This window comes from Scyliorhinus torazame, chromosome 4, assembly GCF_047496885.1.
Source record: "Scyliorhinus torazame isolate Kashiwa2021f chromosome 4, sScyTor2.1, whole genome shotgun sequence".
NCBI classification, from domain to species: Eukaryota; Metazoa; Chordata; class Chondrichthyes; order Carcharhiniformes; family Scyliorhinidae; genus Scyliorhinus; species Scyliorhinus torazame.
This window is the reverse complement of record NC_092710.1, coordinates 114853849-114871852: the sequence shown is the minus strand read 5'-3', so window position 1 is coordinate 114871852 and position 18004 is coordinate 114853849. Positions and strand designations below refer to the sequence as shown.

At 43.3% G+C, this 18004-nt stretch overlaps 1 protein-coding gene across 4 annotated transcripts in view; it reads left to right on the top strand.

The window, feature by feature from the left end:
• Positions 1-18004, top strand: part of ero1b (endoplasmic reticulum oxidoreductase 1 beta) — a 140999-nt gene that overhangs the window by 26268 nt on the left and 96727 nt on the right. The window contains exon 1 of one of the 4 annotated variants that reach the window (XM_072498523.1): positions 5153-5533. The exons of the other annotated variants lie outside the window; for them this stretch is intronic. Coding sequence (XP_072354624.1) covers positions 5453-5533 — 81 coding nt within the window. The 5' untranslated portion in view covers positions 5153-5452. Of the gene's footprint in view, positions 1-5152; positions 5534-18004 lie in introns of those variants that run through there. 4 annotated transcript variants of the gene reach the window in all.

Genomic DNA, 18004 nt, shown 5'->3' with positions numbered 1-18004 from the left:
TTAATCAGGGTCTTGCTCCTTCACTGGTCTTGGTCTTTTTCCTTTGCTGCTCCAAAAATGTGCCTGATGAACTGTTCTTACCAAAAACCTAGTTTCTGTCATATCAGTGTTTCTGTCTTCACAAATAGTTTCTGACAACTAGACCAATGTCAAACAATTGGATCCATATTACACTCATTCGCATATAATCGTGATAGAATTGGGATTTTTCACATACATTTTCTGAATTAATCTTCCAAGTCTGCAAGCAGTATTAGGAAAAGATTTTTAAAAATTATTTGGAGAAGGACCACTTGTCAAACGTTTATCTGTATTTTAATGACTTGGCCAGACGTGAAGATTTGCCCAGGAGTCTTGTGTTCTATGTGCATTGACAGGAATGAAAATGTCATCTGACCTCGACTCCATTTTGTTTTTAAGTAAAGTGTCCATTACAAATTTATATTCCATAAGTCCATATAGCACAAACAAGACAGTAGATTGTATCTTAATTCTATGTATTCGCCATTGCTCCATATACCTTGATATTTTCACCATATAAAAATCTATTGATCTTAGTATTGGAAATTTCTTTTTTTTAATTTGGAGTACTCAATTGTTTTTTTCCAATTAAGGGGCCATTTAGCGTGACCAATCCATCTACCCTGCACACCTTTGGTTGTGGGGGTGAAACCCATGCAGACATGGGGAGAATGTGCAAACTCAAGTGACCCAGGACCGGGGTAGAATCCGGGTCCTCAGTGCCATAGGCAGCAGTGCTAACCACTGTGCCAACGGAGTATTGGAAATTTCACTTGACACCTGGCATCCCAGTACCAACCAAGAAAGGTTCTCTCTCCCCACCTTCTGTTGTTCTGGCTCTGCCAAACTAGATTCAGTTATTTTGTTGACCTTCTTTGTCACCGCTCAATGCCCCATTCTGGGAATGGGTGTAGAGGTCCTTATAAAATAGGAGCAGTGTCCCTATTAGATAGAAGGGAGGATATCACATGGATGGGCTTCAACAGAAATGTCGTAGGTCATTGTGCTTCTTGTGATTTTCCCCAAGTGGACAAACCACACAAAGCTCAACTCCAGTAAGGTGAATTATGCAGTCTGTCCATAAGAATGATTATTGGTAGGGAGGTCAACTTTTAAAATATTTATTGATGAAGTAACAGAGGGTTGATGGAAATTGTGCCGTAAATGATGGAAACACGTGAACGTTCAAAGGAATTTTATAAAATACTGCATAACAAATTTATTCAGAAAATAGAAGTAGGTACAATTACAGGTACATAATTAGCTAAGGGATAGGAAGCAGAGAGGTGACCAGATATTTTTCTGACCAGAGAGGAGTATGCGGTGGTCCCCCAGAGATTGGTGTTAGGAGGACGTTCACAGACTGTTGAAATGGGCAGACGCTTGGCAGGTACAATCTAATGTAGGTGTGTGAAGTGATGCTCTTTGGAAGGAGCAACTTAGAGACACAGTATAATCATCTTGAGTGAGGTGCAATTTGTTAAGGTGTTTGAGAAAGTTCTTTTTTTTTTCAGCAAAGATCAGCCCAGATAAACTCACATTCAGACCTTTATTGTACAAATTTTATTTCTCTTTCAGTTAAATAAGGAGAGAGATTCTCCGGTTCCCCAGCCACGTGTTCCTTAGTGGTGCGCCGCTTCCTGCTGCTTGTCAATGGGATTTGCCATTGTACCCACCCCACGCTGCCATGAAACCCGCTAGTGAGGATCCGCTGCCAGTGGGAAAAGAGAATCACAATGACCGGAAAATACCAGCCAAGAGATGCTCGTTTAGATTCATTTTAAAGAAAATAGAATTTTTTGTGACATTCAACTACTGATCAACTTTACAGTTGCTCTAGGATTCATCACCCTCCAGTTCCATATTGTGTGGCACGAATACAGCAAATTCATGCTATAAACTATTGTTTGAACTCTTGACCATAATAATGGCAAAAATTACAAACTAAGTGTGAAAAGATAGAAAATATTGCACCTTTCACAGCTTCAGTATGTACCAAAGCAGGCTTTGAAATAAAAGCAGAAAATGTTGGAAAAGCTCAGCAGGTATGATGGCACTTGTAGAGAGAGAGACACAGAGATAATGTTTTGAGGTTGTATGTTTTATACTGTCGTAGAGTGAGGTCAGGGATAAGTGGGAGCTCAGAAGAGATTTGACAAAGATGTCATGGATGCAAGAGAAAGGAAATGATAAAGGCAGAGGAAGTTGCTAATCGTGGCTAAAAGGTCAAATGATCGCTTCTCGGCCTTTTGGCTAAGATAAAGTGTCTGTAGAGTGAGCCTTTGGTTCAGATCTGGTATGTCTCTCTTGTGGGGACCATGAATTGGATTCAATTTGAATTAGTTTTTTGGAGCAGGCGAGGAGCTGGATTAGGGGTTCGCCCCTGACCCACACTCTGAGCCCTGGCTTTGTAACTCAGAAAAGGTTTAAAAAAAAAAGTCAAATGGCAGAATGTGTGCATAGCAGAACAAGGGTCAGCATTCTCTGAAAGCAAAATATAAGACCAAGTTACAAAGTGGCCTGTGGGGGAGGGGGGTGCAGAAAAAAAATTATAAAACAAAATGGAGGACAGAGTTCACAGCCTAGTCCAGAAGGCTGTAAATGCCAAATCAGAAGATGAGGTGCTGGTTCTCCAATTTGTGTTGGGCTTCACTGGAACATTATAGCAGACCAAGGTCGAAAATGTGAGCACGAGAACAAGCTGCTGAATTGGACTGCAATCAACAGGAGTCATGCTGTTTTGCTGAGTGAGCGACAGTATTCCGCGAGCAATTACACAGTCTGCATTTAGTATCTCCAGTATAGAGGAGCAAGTTTGCATTACGTCTCCCCAGTGTAGAGGAGACCACATTGTGAGAAGCAAATATAGTAGACCAAATTGAAATAAGTACAAACTAATCGCTGCTTCGCCTGAAGTGTGTTTGGGGCCTTAGACAATGAGGAGGTAAAGGGGCGGGTATTACACCTTGTACAATTACATGGGGAGTTGCTGTGGGAAGGGGATGAGAAGACCAGGGTGTCATGGAGGTAACAGTCCCCACGGAATGCTTGTTAAGGCATTGGATAAAACAAAGATTGAATTGGAACTGGGGACAAGGGCAGCTTTGAAATAGGATGAGTCGGTGCTGCTTGAAAGAGGGGTCGTGCATCCATATGGCGACACATGGTGTGTGTGGATCTCAGGATGCAGTGAGAACAGCAGTCTGAAGAATGGTGCATGTCAGGAAGATAGCCCTGGATGGATCTGAAACATGAAGGATGGAACTTCAATTGGAATCCATGTGGGCTAAGTCAGAGTCACGAAGGAAGGAAATATGGCCGTGAAAGGGAGTATTGGTAAACAGCAGGAGGGAAATGTAAAACAATGCTGGCAAACATGGTGAAAGAGACAAAAGGAAATCCTGTCCAAGAGAAGAGCAAAACTTCAAGCTAGCATGCCTGGAAGGAAATTGGCTGTGAATTGAACTAAAATCCAAGCAAAATACTGTGTATGCTGAACATCTGAAATAAAAACAGAAAAGGTTATAAAAAAAACTCAGGTCTGGCAGCATCTGTGATGGGAGAAATAGTTAACATTTTGTGTATAACTCTAAAGCACTGAAGAATCATACCTGGGAGTAGTAATGTGATGGATTTTATACTTTGAAGTTGTACTGCAGAGCAACACAATAGGCTATTTTCCCACTGCTAAGTCCCACAAACAGCAAGTGCTTATGTCCAGAAAATGTTTTTTTAAAGCGATGTTGGTTGTGGGATAAATGTTTTTAAAACGGGGGGAGAACTGTTATTCAAATTCACACGTTATATGTACATTTACAAATCCCCTGAAGGAAGGATTTTGCAATGCTGCTGCTGACTAATTGGGATCAATGACAGTCTCACGGGCAGAGTTAACTCTAGCAGACGGGGGTCCCTACGAGAGCCACTACCTGGCTGGTAATGCTGCTGCCAATATCAGACAACAAACACAAGCGCAGCATGTGGCAGTGGTTAGCACTGCTGCCTCACAACTTCAGGGACTCTGGTTCAATTCCGGCCTCGGGTGACTGTCTGTGCGCAATTTGCACTTCCTCCGTGTCTGCGTGGGTTTCCTCCGGGTGCTCTGGATTCCTTCCACGGTCCAAAGATGTGCAAGTTAGGTGGATTGGATATGCTAAATTGCCTGCTAGTGTTCAAAAAGGTTAGGTGGGGTTACTGGGACAGGGTGAAGGCGTGAGCTTAAGTAGGGTGCTCTTTCCAAGGGTTGGGGCAGACTCTATGTGCCAAATGGCCTCCTTCTGCACTGTAAATTCTATGACAGTGCCACAAGATGGAGGATGGCAGATGCAACATTGTAGCACTGCCTCACAGGGCTGCAGACTAAGGCAGGCCAGCAGCTCGGTTCAATTCCCGTAACAGCCTCCCCGAACAGGCGCTGGAATGTGGCGACTAGGAGCTTTTCACAGTAACTTCATTTGAAGTCGACTTGTGACGATAAGCGATTTTCATTTCATTTTTCATTTCAATACTGTACTCAGCTGAGGTGATGTGCACAAGTCTCTGAAGTAGGATTTAAAACCAGGTTCTACCTCTTGAGGCCAGAATGCTACCACATTGAGTCGACTCTGGTACCTTGGTTAAATGAAATGTAACCTCTTAAGTTATTGGGTTCGGAGAACGGGACCAGGGTCTGTCGACTGCAAGCATTGTCATTTACCCCACAGGAGCTGATTGACCTACCTGCTGGGCAATTCACATCTTATAGGTGGAAGCTAATTCAGTCTCTCATGCCCCCCCTGTTCGCTCTCTGAAACCTCTCTCCAGTTAGCCCCACTCTTTGCCCACAGCTCTGCTTTTCCAGAATTTCCTGTTTCAGGTTTGCATTGTTTTGATTTTTTCCTTCATGCCCCGGCTGGAATGCAGTGTCGGAGAGGCAGGCACCGCTCACATGGCTCCCTGTTTGTTTTGAGTGGAAGGGGAAGAGGGAGGCCCCTTCCCTTCTCGTCGCGTGCGGGGTATGTGGCCGACATTCATTGGCCCGCCGCGGGAACGCCCTTCCAGTCGGGCGCGGGTGGGCGGCTGCCGCGCGGAGGACGCCGGTAAGCGTCGTCCCCTCATTCCCCGGAGCTGGGGCATTCAGGGGAGGCAACTCCGACTCCCGTGAGGCCGAGCGTGCGGCGCCTGCACCTGCGCAGTTGACGGCTGGGTGCCGCGATTCGGGGAGCGGTGCGCTGAAATGGGCGAGGTGCTGGAGCGTGCGCGCGATGACGCCGCCGCCGGGGCGTCGCGTGGGCGTGAGAGAGAAGGTGCTTGGACTGCTCCTCGGAGGCAGTAAGAGGCTTCGTGCAGTGGGACAGCCGCTCCGCCGTCCCATCCATCGCCGGACCCGCTCGCGCGCTCTCGCCTTTGGTTTCAGTGACGCCGCGAGCTCGGGCTAACGGTCACGGTGGCGATGAGCGCGGTCCAGGCGGCGCTGACCGCCGTCCTCGGCTTGTGTTCGTTCTCGGATACCGGCAGCACCATCAGCAGCCAGGTACAGTGGCTCTCACTGGGATTCCCCCCCAGTCTGTTCGGGTTAACCCTGCCCGTGAGACTGTCATTGACCCCAATTAGTCAGCAGGAGCAGCGTTGCAAAACCTTCCCTTCAGGGAATTTTTCAAGTGTACAAATAACCTGTGAATTTAAAAACAAAATTAATTGAAGCGATGAGAAAATGACGCTTTCGTCCTTCAATCCCTTTTAAATCTAAAGTAAACCCATGTGAATTTTGTCAAATATTGAATCCAGTCAAAATAATCCAGCATCAGTCACAGGAGGACTTGGGTTGTTTTTTTTAAAACCAGAAATAACCAGCAACAGTTGAAACAAAAATAAATCGAACGAGATGACCTTACTGTGTAGCCTTGTAAAATTGGCTTGTATGTTGTATGTGACAATCGTAAATAAGTAACACTTGAGTAGATGGGGAGACTTATTTGGAAGTAAATTTTATATATAAACATTCAGTGTGTTCGTTTATTGACGGGTTTGAATTGGATGTGTTTTAATTATTGATGCAAGGCATGAAGGGTCGCTCAAGCGTTCATTCTACCGTATTAATCAAAAATTTACGGAATACAATGAGGAGACCAGAATGTTAAATAGCGGGCATTAATGCTGTGGAAAGTGATCGAGAGCAACTCCATACCAATGTCTCATTAATTTCGGGAAAATGTACCAAGTCAACATATCTGTTACATAGTTGTTGAGCAGAGAACTATATTGTAGCATGTTGAAAGACCGATCAGTTTTCAGAATAAATATTCCACGAAGAATGCTCTGCCCAATTTCCAACTTTCGTTTGAGAAGCATTTTCTGGTTTCCACTTTTTGGTACACTTCTGAATTTGACAAACTTAAGACGCGTAAAGAATTTTGTATTCACAGTACTTTTTCAACTAAATCAAACATTTGTAAAGATTTTTGTATTTCTCACTGTACATGACTAGAGTTACAGCTGACCCAGAAACCCGGGTTCAATTACGACCGATGTGCGGGGTAGGTGCATTGGCCATGATAAAAATTACCCCTCCAGTGTCACAATAGGTTAGGTGGGCTTAAAGGGATAGGGTGGGGGAGTGGGTTGAGGTAGGGTGCTCTTTCAGTCAGTCGGTGTAAACTCAATGGGCCGAATTACCTCCTGCACTTTAGGGATTCTGAGATACTGAAGGCTCAACTGAGGTTGTTAAATGACCATTAAGCACTTTACCCCATTTAGTTAACAGCATATAGTTGATTTGCTGTGAACTGAGCAGTGCTGATTTGGTTGGTGACGGGGAGGTGGGTGAAGTGGAGAGGTGAAGAGATGTATTTTCCCTATTTAAATCTTATATTTTGATGACTATCATTCCAAATTCTGCGTATCTCTACTCAAGTGTACTTTGATGCAAAGTGGAGTATCCAAAATTTATTTACAATGATCTGCCCTTGGGAGGGAATAATTGCAAGCTCTGGTTGCTTTATAAAAGGATGATTCTACTTTGCAAGATTACATTTCCTGCTTGATTTGAGTTGTTTTTTTTCTCCAGTAACGTGTAGGTAGAGCTGGCTTCCTAACTGGGTCAGTGAGTCAAAGATAGGGCTGCTGCACTGAGCTAATTTAAAAATGGGCAAGAGCATTTTCCTCAAAAATCTCCTCTCTCTGGTTAGCACTGGGACTGCGGCGCTGAGGATCCGGGTTCGAATCCCATCCCTGGGTCACTGTCTATGTGGAGTTGGCAGATTCTCCACGTGTCTGCATGGGTTTCACCCCCACAACCCAAAGATGTGCAGGTTAGGTGATTGGCCACGCTAAATTGCCCCTTAATTGGAAATAAAATAATAATTGGATGCTCTAAATTTTTTTATTTTTAAATATCTCCCCTCTCCCGTAATTGTTAACTCTTACTTGTAATATGTTTATTGGTTCTGGCCATCCTTGAGTACTTTGCTGACGTGGCTTTCAGCTTGTGAGCCTACATGTGTCAATACATATTTGACAGTATTGCCCTAATAATCCGAGCCACACATTTACCCCATCCTTGAGTACCTTGCTGACGTGGTCTTTCAGCTTGTGAGCCTATATGTGTCAATACATATTTGACAGTACTGCCCTCTACAATCAGAACCACGCGTTTACCCAATGTCCATATATGTACTTACTATTGGATTAGACACTGATCTGATAAAGGGACGGTGACAAACAATTTGCCCCTCCCCCTAGCTGAGGGATTTTAATGTTGCACCACAGTTACTACCCTGGCTGAAACCAATTAACTTGGCATAGGCCAGCTTCAAATCTGAGACTTTCTAGTTGTGGTCTAGAACCACACCGTACACTGCCTTTACTTCAACACAATCTTTATGTCGGGACTTACCAAAGTAGGAGTGGCTGCCAATGGAGCTCTGAACGAACCTTGAGTTCTGATTTCTGTGGCAAAATAGGTAGGTACTTATTTTTATCCTCACCTAGCCTTGCACTCGGATCACCACGTGGGAAACACTGCCAAAGGTTGATTCATTAATAAGTTGCTTTTTCACCAGGTGAATGAGGACCAAGTTATCTTTCAAGATGACTGAGATGTCCCTGAACAATGCTGCCGTTTGTTCCTTCACTGGAACAATTAACTAACCGATGTGTATAATTGCCACTTATAACAGCAGAAGGCGATGGAGCAGTGCACTTGGTTGAGTACACTAGGGATATAAGGTAATTCCCAAGGCCTTCAATCATCAATTGTTGATGACGCTTGCTGAATCCCATGATGTGGTATTGCACTGGGACTTTAACTGCAGTCACCATCTGGAAACTTGAGCACAAATGCCAGATAGTAAATAGGTTCGTTCTAAACAGGCCTTGGGGATTTTTATCCCAGTGTGTAATTAAGTAGATCATTTTGTTGTTATTGAAGCGTGAAGGAAAAATTGACAGAAATATACATTTCTGTAATCTTAAAGAATGCAGCATTTTTGTCAATAGTTTCCATAAAGAAAAAAGCATAAGATTATGGATGCTGCAAACTTGAAATAAAGTACTGACTTTGACTTGTCTTCCCATTGCTAATTCTGACTTGAACTCCAAGTTGTAATGTTCTGTATTTTGGGAAAATCATGTAGAGAATGTTATTCCTCTTGTCGATTTCCAGCCTCTAAATGGGGTGACACAGTGCTTAGCATGGACCCGGGTTCGATTTCCACCTCAAATAACCGTCTGTGTGGAGTTTGCACATTCTCCCCATGTCTGCGTAGGTTTCCTCCCACAGTCCAAAAATGTGCAGGTTAGGTGGATTGGCCATGCTAAATTGCCCCTTGGGGTGGGGTTGCAGAAATAGCGGGGGGGGGGGGGGGGGGGGGAGATTGGTCCCAGGTAGTGTGATTGTTCAACGGGTCAGTGCAGACGTGATGGGCCAAATTGCCTCCTCCTGCACTGTGGGATTCTATGATTCGGAGTTTATCAACTTTGTGTCCAGAATCAGGACTATCTCTTCAGATGGTAGGATATCTGTTACTTCCAACTCCAGTTCAGTCTCAACCGTCTTTCTATCTTTTAAGGCACTCTCAAAAGATGTTTCTCATATAAACATGGTATTTTGTTTTTCCTTTCCACGTGGTGCATTTTAAGTAGTTGTAATTAAGGTTATTATACATAAACAAATGAAATTCTACCAAATTAGAAAAAAAGGCCATTTATTCACTTATTGCTTGAGCATTCAATTTCTAGGTTTTGTTCTGAAAGTTTTCATGAACTTATTTTGTTCTGGTGAATCCATTTCCCAATAAAAAAAAAACCTAGATTTTCTAAACTATTACTTTAACACTAGTTTTGATCCACTTAATGTATACTGATATTAATTCCTTGGATTTTATCATTGGTATTTAAAACTTATTGTTAAAGCACAGAATCTAACCTTTTACTTTGAAACTTGACTTCTGAGAAGTTCCTTCCACACATTGTGCAGCTCATCACAGAAACTGAGTTTAATGGTAAATGTTATTACTAGGGGCATGCTCTTTTAAATATTCTCAAGGTACATCTGCCTAAAGTTATTTTTTACAGTAACCCCTGGTTGCTTTTTAAAATCTACTGTAACTTTCTATTTGGTTGATTTAAATATTATCTGAGAGTGTATGCAACGTCCGTAGTCTTTTGGAAAAAGTGGCGCTTGAAATGTCTGCAAATTACTGAGTAAAAACAATATTGTTACTGCAACTTTCCAGTTTAAACTGGTAAGCATGTATTATAATATTGATTAACTTGCAACATCAGTCGCCAGATCCAGAAGGCCCAGCCAGTTATTAAAATCCAGGTTATTGATCCAAAATGTTCACTTTCTCTCGTACTGCCTGTCCTGCTGAGTATTTACAACATTTTCTGTTTTTCTATCAAATCCCCAATCATTTTAAATACCTTTGTTCAATCGACCCCTCAACCACCTAAAGGCGATATATCGAGTTTTCAGAACCTGTCCTCAATCTGATTCTGTAAGCCCTGAGATCATTGTGGTGACTGTAATAGCACCCAACCCAAGTGCAGCATTCCAGATGAAGTCTGGCTAAGATTTTATCTTCAACTGAAGCATCACCTACAGACATTTGAATACCAACCACCTCGAGATTCCATTACCCTTTTCATGAATGTTTTATACCCTGGGTCATCAAGGGTGATAATGTACATTGGGAGACACAGTGGCATGGCAATGATATAATCCAGAGGTCCAGGCAAATGCTCTGTGGACAGGGATTCACATCGCACCACAGCAGCTGGTGGAATTTAAATTCAATTGATAAAATCTGATATTGAAAGCTAGTCTCAAAATAGTGACCATGAAACTATCGGCGATTAATATCCTTTAGAGCAGGAAATCTGTCATTCTTGTGTGACTCCAGATCACAGCAATGTGGTAGACTCTTAGCTACTCTCTGCATTGGACTAGCAAGACACTCAGTTCAAGGGCAATTAGGGATGGGCAACAAATTCTGCCATTCCATGAAAGAATGAGGTTTAAAAAAACCCACTGAATACGTGCAGCCTGAAGGCATTTGATAAATGTATAGTGGGTGGGGTTGGGTGACTTAAAGGGCTTACTGATATAGATAGTGTTATGGGTCAGTTTAGAGAACCCCAAAGTGTAGCATGGAGTTCAACTGACCCATAACTTTTAATAGATTGTGGTGTGGGGAGCACATGGCGCACTCTACAGGTGTGATACAGCATAAATGAACAAGTGTTTTTTTTAAAACAAAACAATGTTGATTCTATCAACTCGAGTTAACCTTTTTAAAACAACCATTGAATATCTTAACACCCATTAATTCAAAGATAATCCCCAAAGACTAAGTAATCGTTTCAGCAGTCCTTTTAACATCCAAAAGACTTAACCCACCTCCAAACAGGAGCACATTAGGTTACATTCAATATATATATATAGTGAGAAAGGGTTCAACCGTGCTGCTGTTTTTAGTTACTTCAGCTACAGTCCCTTTGTTTTCTTCATGCAGCTCACTGGAAACACACAGACACACCCAAGCTGCTCTCTCAAACAAACACACCCAAGCTGCTCTCTCAAACAAACTCAAAAAGCAGTAGTATAGTTCAGCTCCCCCCCACACTCTGGCATCACTTCAGTAACATGAGCAGTTCCGTTTCTTAAAGGCACATTTCTTAAACTCCCATTTCTTAAAGGTACTCTCACATGACAATAGCCAACAGTGGTAGACAACAGGATCCTTTTCTATAATTGCTGGAGAGTGTATTTGCTACCCATTAGTAGTTAGCCTGATGGAAAGATGGATTCCAATTATCCGAATGATTCTTGGAAGGGAATAGAAGAGGAGAACTCATAACGCATGTATCAACTTTGGCACAGAGAGAGCAATTTGAGTGACAAGCAAGGCAAGAACATAAATAGGTATATTGAACCACATTATGAAGTGCGCAATATCAACACTTAGTTGATCTAAGCAATGTAAAATTGAAGACTGCAGTTGCAGAGATGCTTAGCACCACTTAGAGATTACCAATGAAGCAGCCATGTCGAATACAGTAGTATTTTAATTTTCTTTTTAATAAATTTAGAGTACCCAATTAATTTTTTTTCCAATCAAGGGACAATTTAGCGTGACCAATTCACCTACCCTGCACATCTTTGGGTTGTGGGGGTGAGACCCTCTGACAGATTATTGATTTATTCATGTCTTTAGATGTTAATTGAATGCATAGCTAAAGAGTGAAATTATTAAAAGTGTCTTGACTGAGATTGCAGTCATTGTTTCAAATAATGAATCAACTATTAAACTCTAGTGTCTTGACGTGGAAATTTAGACATTGTTTCAGTGAATGTTTCATATAATGTATAGATTAGTATCAACTAATTAGTTACAGCAACGTCTATGGCTAGCGGTGGCGTGAGAAACCTATTTTCATGAGACTGTGCATGTAGACGCTGAGCTAACTTTGATGGACACCGGTCAATCTTAAGTAATGGCCAATATTTGACTAATAAATAATCCTCTAAGTAACAGGTATCCATTTGAACAAATCAGGAGGTCTCAGATGAGAATTAGAAACCAATGAGAGTAAATGAGGGATTAGACCATCGATAAGGATTCCCTTAAAAGTAAGATCTCATGGTCAAGGTATTGTTACTGCATTCCTGCCTTCCTGAATTCTTGAATCACCCTATTCATTTGTTTTGAACTGATTTCTTTATCCTTTTATGTTTAATGCCTTTCTTTGCCATGTACTTTAGGAAAATGTATTGGTTGATATTTTGTTTCTAATTATTTGATTGAATTCTTATGCAAGTGTATTAAAGTGAATAATTAGCAATAAAGTTATATTTTCGAAACCTCCAATCAACCAGACAATTGGGTCCGATTGGGGTGTTCTTGGTCTTAAGGGTGCTGATTTTTGTGTCAGAATGTGCTGGGCTCGGACAGATCTGGAGGGGTGCGGGGCGCAGGTGAAGGAGGAGGAGGGAGGGAAAGTGCAAACTCCACGGGCAGCAGTGCTAACCACCGTGCCACCCCATGAGCAGCTTGTTCTCTTCTTCATTAATAAGTTATGGACATAGCACCGGAGGAATGTCCTGATCTTTTGTTATCCTGTGATTCACACTCCTAGTAGTTCTAGTTTTCCTTCCTTTTTGTTTGTCTTGTGAGGTGTTGACGGCACCCAACCTGCAGCATTCCAGATGAAGTCTATAATTGCATGGAATGATGTTCTGTACTGGGCCTGAGACTGGGATTGTGTGTGCGCATGTGTGCGTGTCTCCCCCCCCCCCCCCCCCCCCCCCCCCCCCCCCCCCCGTAGGGGTACGGACGTTGCGAGCAATCACTGCATGGGAAGGTGTGCACCATGTTAGCATGTTTCCTTCCTCCTTCTCTGGTTGGGCTTTGAGGTATCAAGCTATGCCGAATGATTGTATTGACCCAGTTGTACTGTTATTCTCCTGTTCCCCTCTGTATTCATATATGTTGAGCGGTGCTCTACCATTTCTGTGGTGGTGTTAAACTTCAATAAATAAAGTTTACAAAAAAGTGCTAATGTAAAGTTAGTAGTGTGGTAGTCGTAAAAGGGAGCACCCTTCTTCGGGATTGGATTGCCAAGGGATTGGAAACTCAATACTCCTGACTTAGTTGTCCTAATGCTTCCATGCTTTTAAAATGGGCTTCTATATGCATTTTATCTATCGCTATATAGAATGCTTTAACATTGAAAAAAAATTGCAATTTTAGTAAAAGTAAAAGAAATTACCCGTCTTTGACTAGTCAGCGATTTTACTCTATTTTATTTAACTTTGTCTTGAATTTGTTTTGCAAATTGAAACAGTTCAAAACACTGGATCTATTTTCATCAAAATGTTTGGTGTTGAGAGCAAGTGAAGCTGCCACTTCATATAGAACATAGAACATTACAGCGCAGTACAGGCCCTTTGGCCCTCAATGTTGCGCCGACCTGTGAAACCACTCTAAAGCCCATCTACACTATTCCCTTATCGTCCATATGTCTGTCCAATGACCATTTGAATGCCCTTAGTGTTGGCGAGTCCACTACTGTTTCAGGCAGGGCATTCCACGCCCTTACTACTCTCTGAGTAAAGAACCTACCTCTGACATCTCTGATATATATCTCCCCTCAACTTAAAGCTATGTCCCCTCGTGCTGGACATCACCATCCAAGGAAGAAGGCTCTTACTGTCCACCCTCTGATCATCTTGTACGCCTCAATTAAGTCACCTCTTAACCTTCTTCGCTCTAACGAAAACAGCCTCAAGTCCCTCAGCGTTCCCTCATAAGATCTTCCCTCCATACCAGGCAACATTCTGGTAAATCTCCTCTGCACCCTTTCCAATGCTTCCACATCCTTCCTATAATGCGGCGACCAGAATTGCATGCAATACTCCAAATGCGGCCGCACCAGAGTTTTGTACAGCTGCAACATGACATGATGGCTCCAAAACTCTATCCCTCTACCAATAAAAGCTAACACACCGTATGCCTTCTTAACAATGCTCTCAACCTGGGTGGCAACTTTCAGGGATCGATGTACATGGACACCGAGATCTCTCTGCTCATCCACACTGCCAAGAATCTTAGCATTAGCCCAGTACTCTGTCTTCCTGTTATTCCTTCCAAAATGAATCACCTCACACTTTTCTGCATTAAACTCCATTTGCCACCTCTCAGCCCAACGCTGCAGCTTATCTATGTCCCTCTGTAACTTGTCACATCCTTCCGCACTGTCCACAACTCCACCGACTTTAGTGTCATATGCAAATTTACTCACCCATTTATAAAAATGCATTCTTTAAACCACAACCAAAGGGAGAGCAGAGAAGGTGAAACTAAGGCCTGCCAAAGACAGTGCAGAGTGTAGAGAACCATTCCAGAGCGTATGAAATGACGGGAACATGAGGTGCTTGTGGGCCGCTGTGGGATAAGAATGGGTGGAATCCCCGGGTAGGGCGGGGGCTAGTGCCGTTACTCCACTACCCGAGCTTATCTGACGGGATGCATTTGGGGTCCTCAGGTAGGGCGGGGATCAGTGCCGTTACTCCCTACCTGGGTGACCTGTGTGGATGGTAAGAGTTTGTAGTCGTGTGGAAACTTGTCATAAAGACTGGGAGAACAGTGATCTGTTTCTCGACAAACTTGTGCCTTTAACTGACATTGGGTATCGTACCCTCTAATCAGAAGAGTAATTGTGTGTCGGGCGACATGAGTTAAAACCATGTAGTAGAAAAAAGAAGAAGGCTCCATCAGAACTTGGACACCTTAATACTTAGGCGGTGTCTCTTTCTCATCACCTGGAGACTCCGGGTTCTGTACCAAACAGTGTTGTAAAAGCATTACCGAAACGAGAGTCAGTATCTGAATCATCACCATCACCCGGTTGCCAGACTCATGTCTGCCGTTTCTGTGCCTTGGCCACATGGGCCATTGGATGGTCCGAATCGTCGTGCCTTACTAGTCTGCAAGAGTTGTCGCGGTGCCAAAGAGGGGCTTGTTTATCGTGAGGTGTAGGGGCGGTGGGAGTAGAGGGCAAGTTACTGTGGTTGGGCGGTGGCTCTGGCGGTGGCTGGGGGAGGGTATATAGGGGGTCAAAGATATCTAAGTTGTGGTTCCGGGGTCTGGGGTTACTGGGGGCAGAGAGATCGCGCCAGTGTTCAGGGATAGTAATCAAATCCGGGAGGCTCTCGCTGTTGTCGGAGTCAAGTTCAAGGTGAAAGTCTGTGCCTGTGGGCGGAGACAAGTTTGGGTCTGTGGACGTGGACAAGGGATAAATGCCGGCATGGCTGGGCGAGGGTTGGCCTAAGGGTCGGACTAGGTTATCGATGGGCGGGGCGTAATCGTCTCCTATTGCCAGAGAGATGTGGGTGTGGCTACATTTGGATCTGTAGATTTTGAGTTGGTTGATGCGGAAGCAACCAGTTTTACCGTTGGTGTACGTTATCTTGTACATGGAGGGGCTCACTTTGTTGGAAATGGAGTAGGGTCCTGCAAATTTGGGGGAGAGGAAAGAACTGGGGTTATAAAGTGAAACCATTACTTGCTGACCGACTGTGTACGCTACGGGGTGGATGGTTTTGTAAAAGCTTCCTTCTAGTGCCTAATCTGTCAGCTGCAGCGAGTTGTGCCGCTTTAATGTTATCTGTAACCTGTTGGACCGCTTTTTCGTGGGTGAGGGCGGTTACTGTAGGGCTTGCCAAATCGAGGCCTAATAAATATTCAATACCCTTCATGGGCCATCCGGTCATGAGAGTGTGGGGGGTGAAATCTGTTGAACTGGAAACGGTGTTCCGAATAAACATCAGAGCAAATGGGAGGACCGTGTCCCACGTGGTCTTCTGTTGCACTATCTTCCTAATGGTCGCTTATTAAGTTCGATTCATTCTCTCGACAATGCCACTGGATTGGGGGTGATATGCTATATGGAATTTCTGCCTGATCCCAAAAATTGTTGAAACATTTTGTATGACTCTGCAGGTGAAGTGGGAACCTTGGTCTGACTCAATGCTGCGGGGAGACCCCAGCGTGTGAATATCTGTTGGGTTAAAATCTTAGCGGTGGCCTTTGCTGTGTTTGTCCGTGAGGGAAATGCTTCTACCCATTTAGTAAAGGTGTCGATTACAACCAGCACGTACTTGAAACCATTTCTGTAAGGGGCAAGGGGGCCAATGTAATCGATTTGCAAGTTTGTCCAAGGGCCATTCACAGGTCGGGTGTGCCGTAATTGTCCTTTCTTTGAGTAACATTCGGGATTGTTCTGAGCACAGATCAGGCAATTCTCAACATAATGGGTTACATCGCTTTTTAAATCGGGCCACCAACACACAGGTCTTAAATGGACAATGGTATTGTCTATCCCTGATGTCCGAGTCTGTCATGAAATTGGTAAATGAGCTGGTTTCTGTCCTGGGTGGGGACCACATAAATTCAGTTTTTAAAAACTATGCTGTCCTGTACAATCAGTGCGGCCTTCCATTTATCATAGGGGGCTGGGAAGTTGCCGTCTAAAACCTGTTTGAGGGTGTCGTCTGCTTTTGGGCTTGGGATAGATCCTCAATATTGGTCTGGGAAACCTGGACTGAGTGTATTGGTTCGCTTTCGGGTGGCTGCCAGAAGTGACCATGGCGTGATCCTGCTTTGGCTAAAGCGTCTGCCTTTACATTACCGGATGGGGACGAGCGATGGTGGCTTCTTACTTTAATAATACCGTATGTACGGTCTTGAGGCTGTCTTGGGAATGTATTTTATCAACGGGGTAGAGGTTTTCCATCGGCTGAAACACAACCTTGAGAAACCCACAGGGGCAGGAATTCTGTTAAGCTGTTGCAGACATACAGGCTGTCCGAGTGTATGTCTGCGGGGGTTGGAAAAGAGTTGGGGTGCTGAATTACATAGGCTATGGCTGCGAGTTCTGCTGCTTGTGAACCTAGGTGGCCAGGCAATTTTAAAGAGATCTCTTCTAGTGGGCGTCCCTTCACGTCTTCCACATAAATTCCACAACCAGTAATTCTAACTCCATTTTTGATTGTGGAGGAACCGTCTACATACATTTTTAAAGCATTCCCTGTGGTTTGGGAATCCTGTGTCTTACTGCCTGCTCGTGGGTGGAGTGACTTTGGGATAAAGGGTCCTGTGGGGTGTTGGGCTGCTATGATCTAGCACTCATGTTCATGCATGATCATGTTTTGGTTATCACATTATAAGGAGGAAGACGCTTCCAGTTTAGTTTGATCTAGTGTTTATCTAATTTCAGCATCAGATGAACCATTGTTGAAAATTCTCTTGCAATTTCCCAAATAATCAAAAATATATAAGCATCCTAAGTAAATGTAATGTGATGAGAATAGCAACTTGACATGAATATTTTGGTAGTTTGCCATCTAAAGAAGTTAGAAAAATGTAACAACTTAGTACAGGGCTTCAATGTTACTACATTTTAAGATTTAGAAATATTTCTCTAATGCATTGGTATATCAACTTGTTTATTAAGTGTTCTAGTAAAGATCTGGTAGCTGTTCCTCTGACGTCCACTGGAATTCCAAGTGTTTTCAGTTTTTGTTTGGCACAACTTTTAAACTTTAGTTCTTCTTCCTGCAATTCTGTAATTAGACTGAACTCTGTTTCAACGTCTTTCTAAAAACAGGCCTGATTTGATTGTTATCTAAAATATATATCTTTTGTAGGTAAACAACTTTTTTCCCCTCTTCCTTTCCTGCCTTTTCAAGTTAACCATCCCCAATATAATGAGACAGTTAGATGAACTTGAATATGGGATGCTCCAAAGCTGTGTAGTTAGAGTATTTTCTGGTTTGGGATTTGTGACAGGAAAAGCATGACCTTTTTTCTATTAATTATCTTGCTTCCCCTGAGCCCTCCCTCCATCACAAACAAAAAGTTGGTCTTCATGAGCATTTGAACAAAGAAAAATTACAGCACAGGAACAGGCACTTCGGCCCTCCAAGCCTGCCTGGATCTAA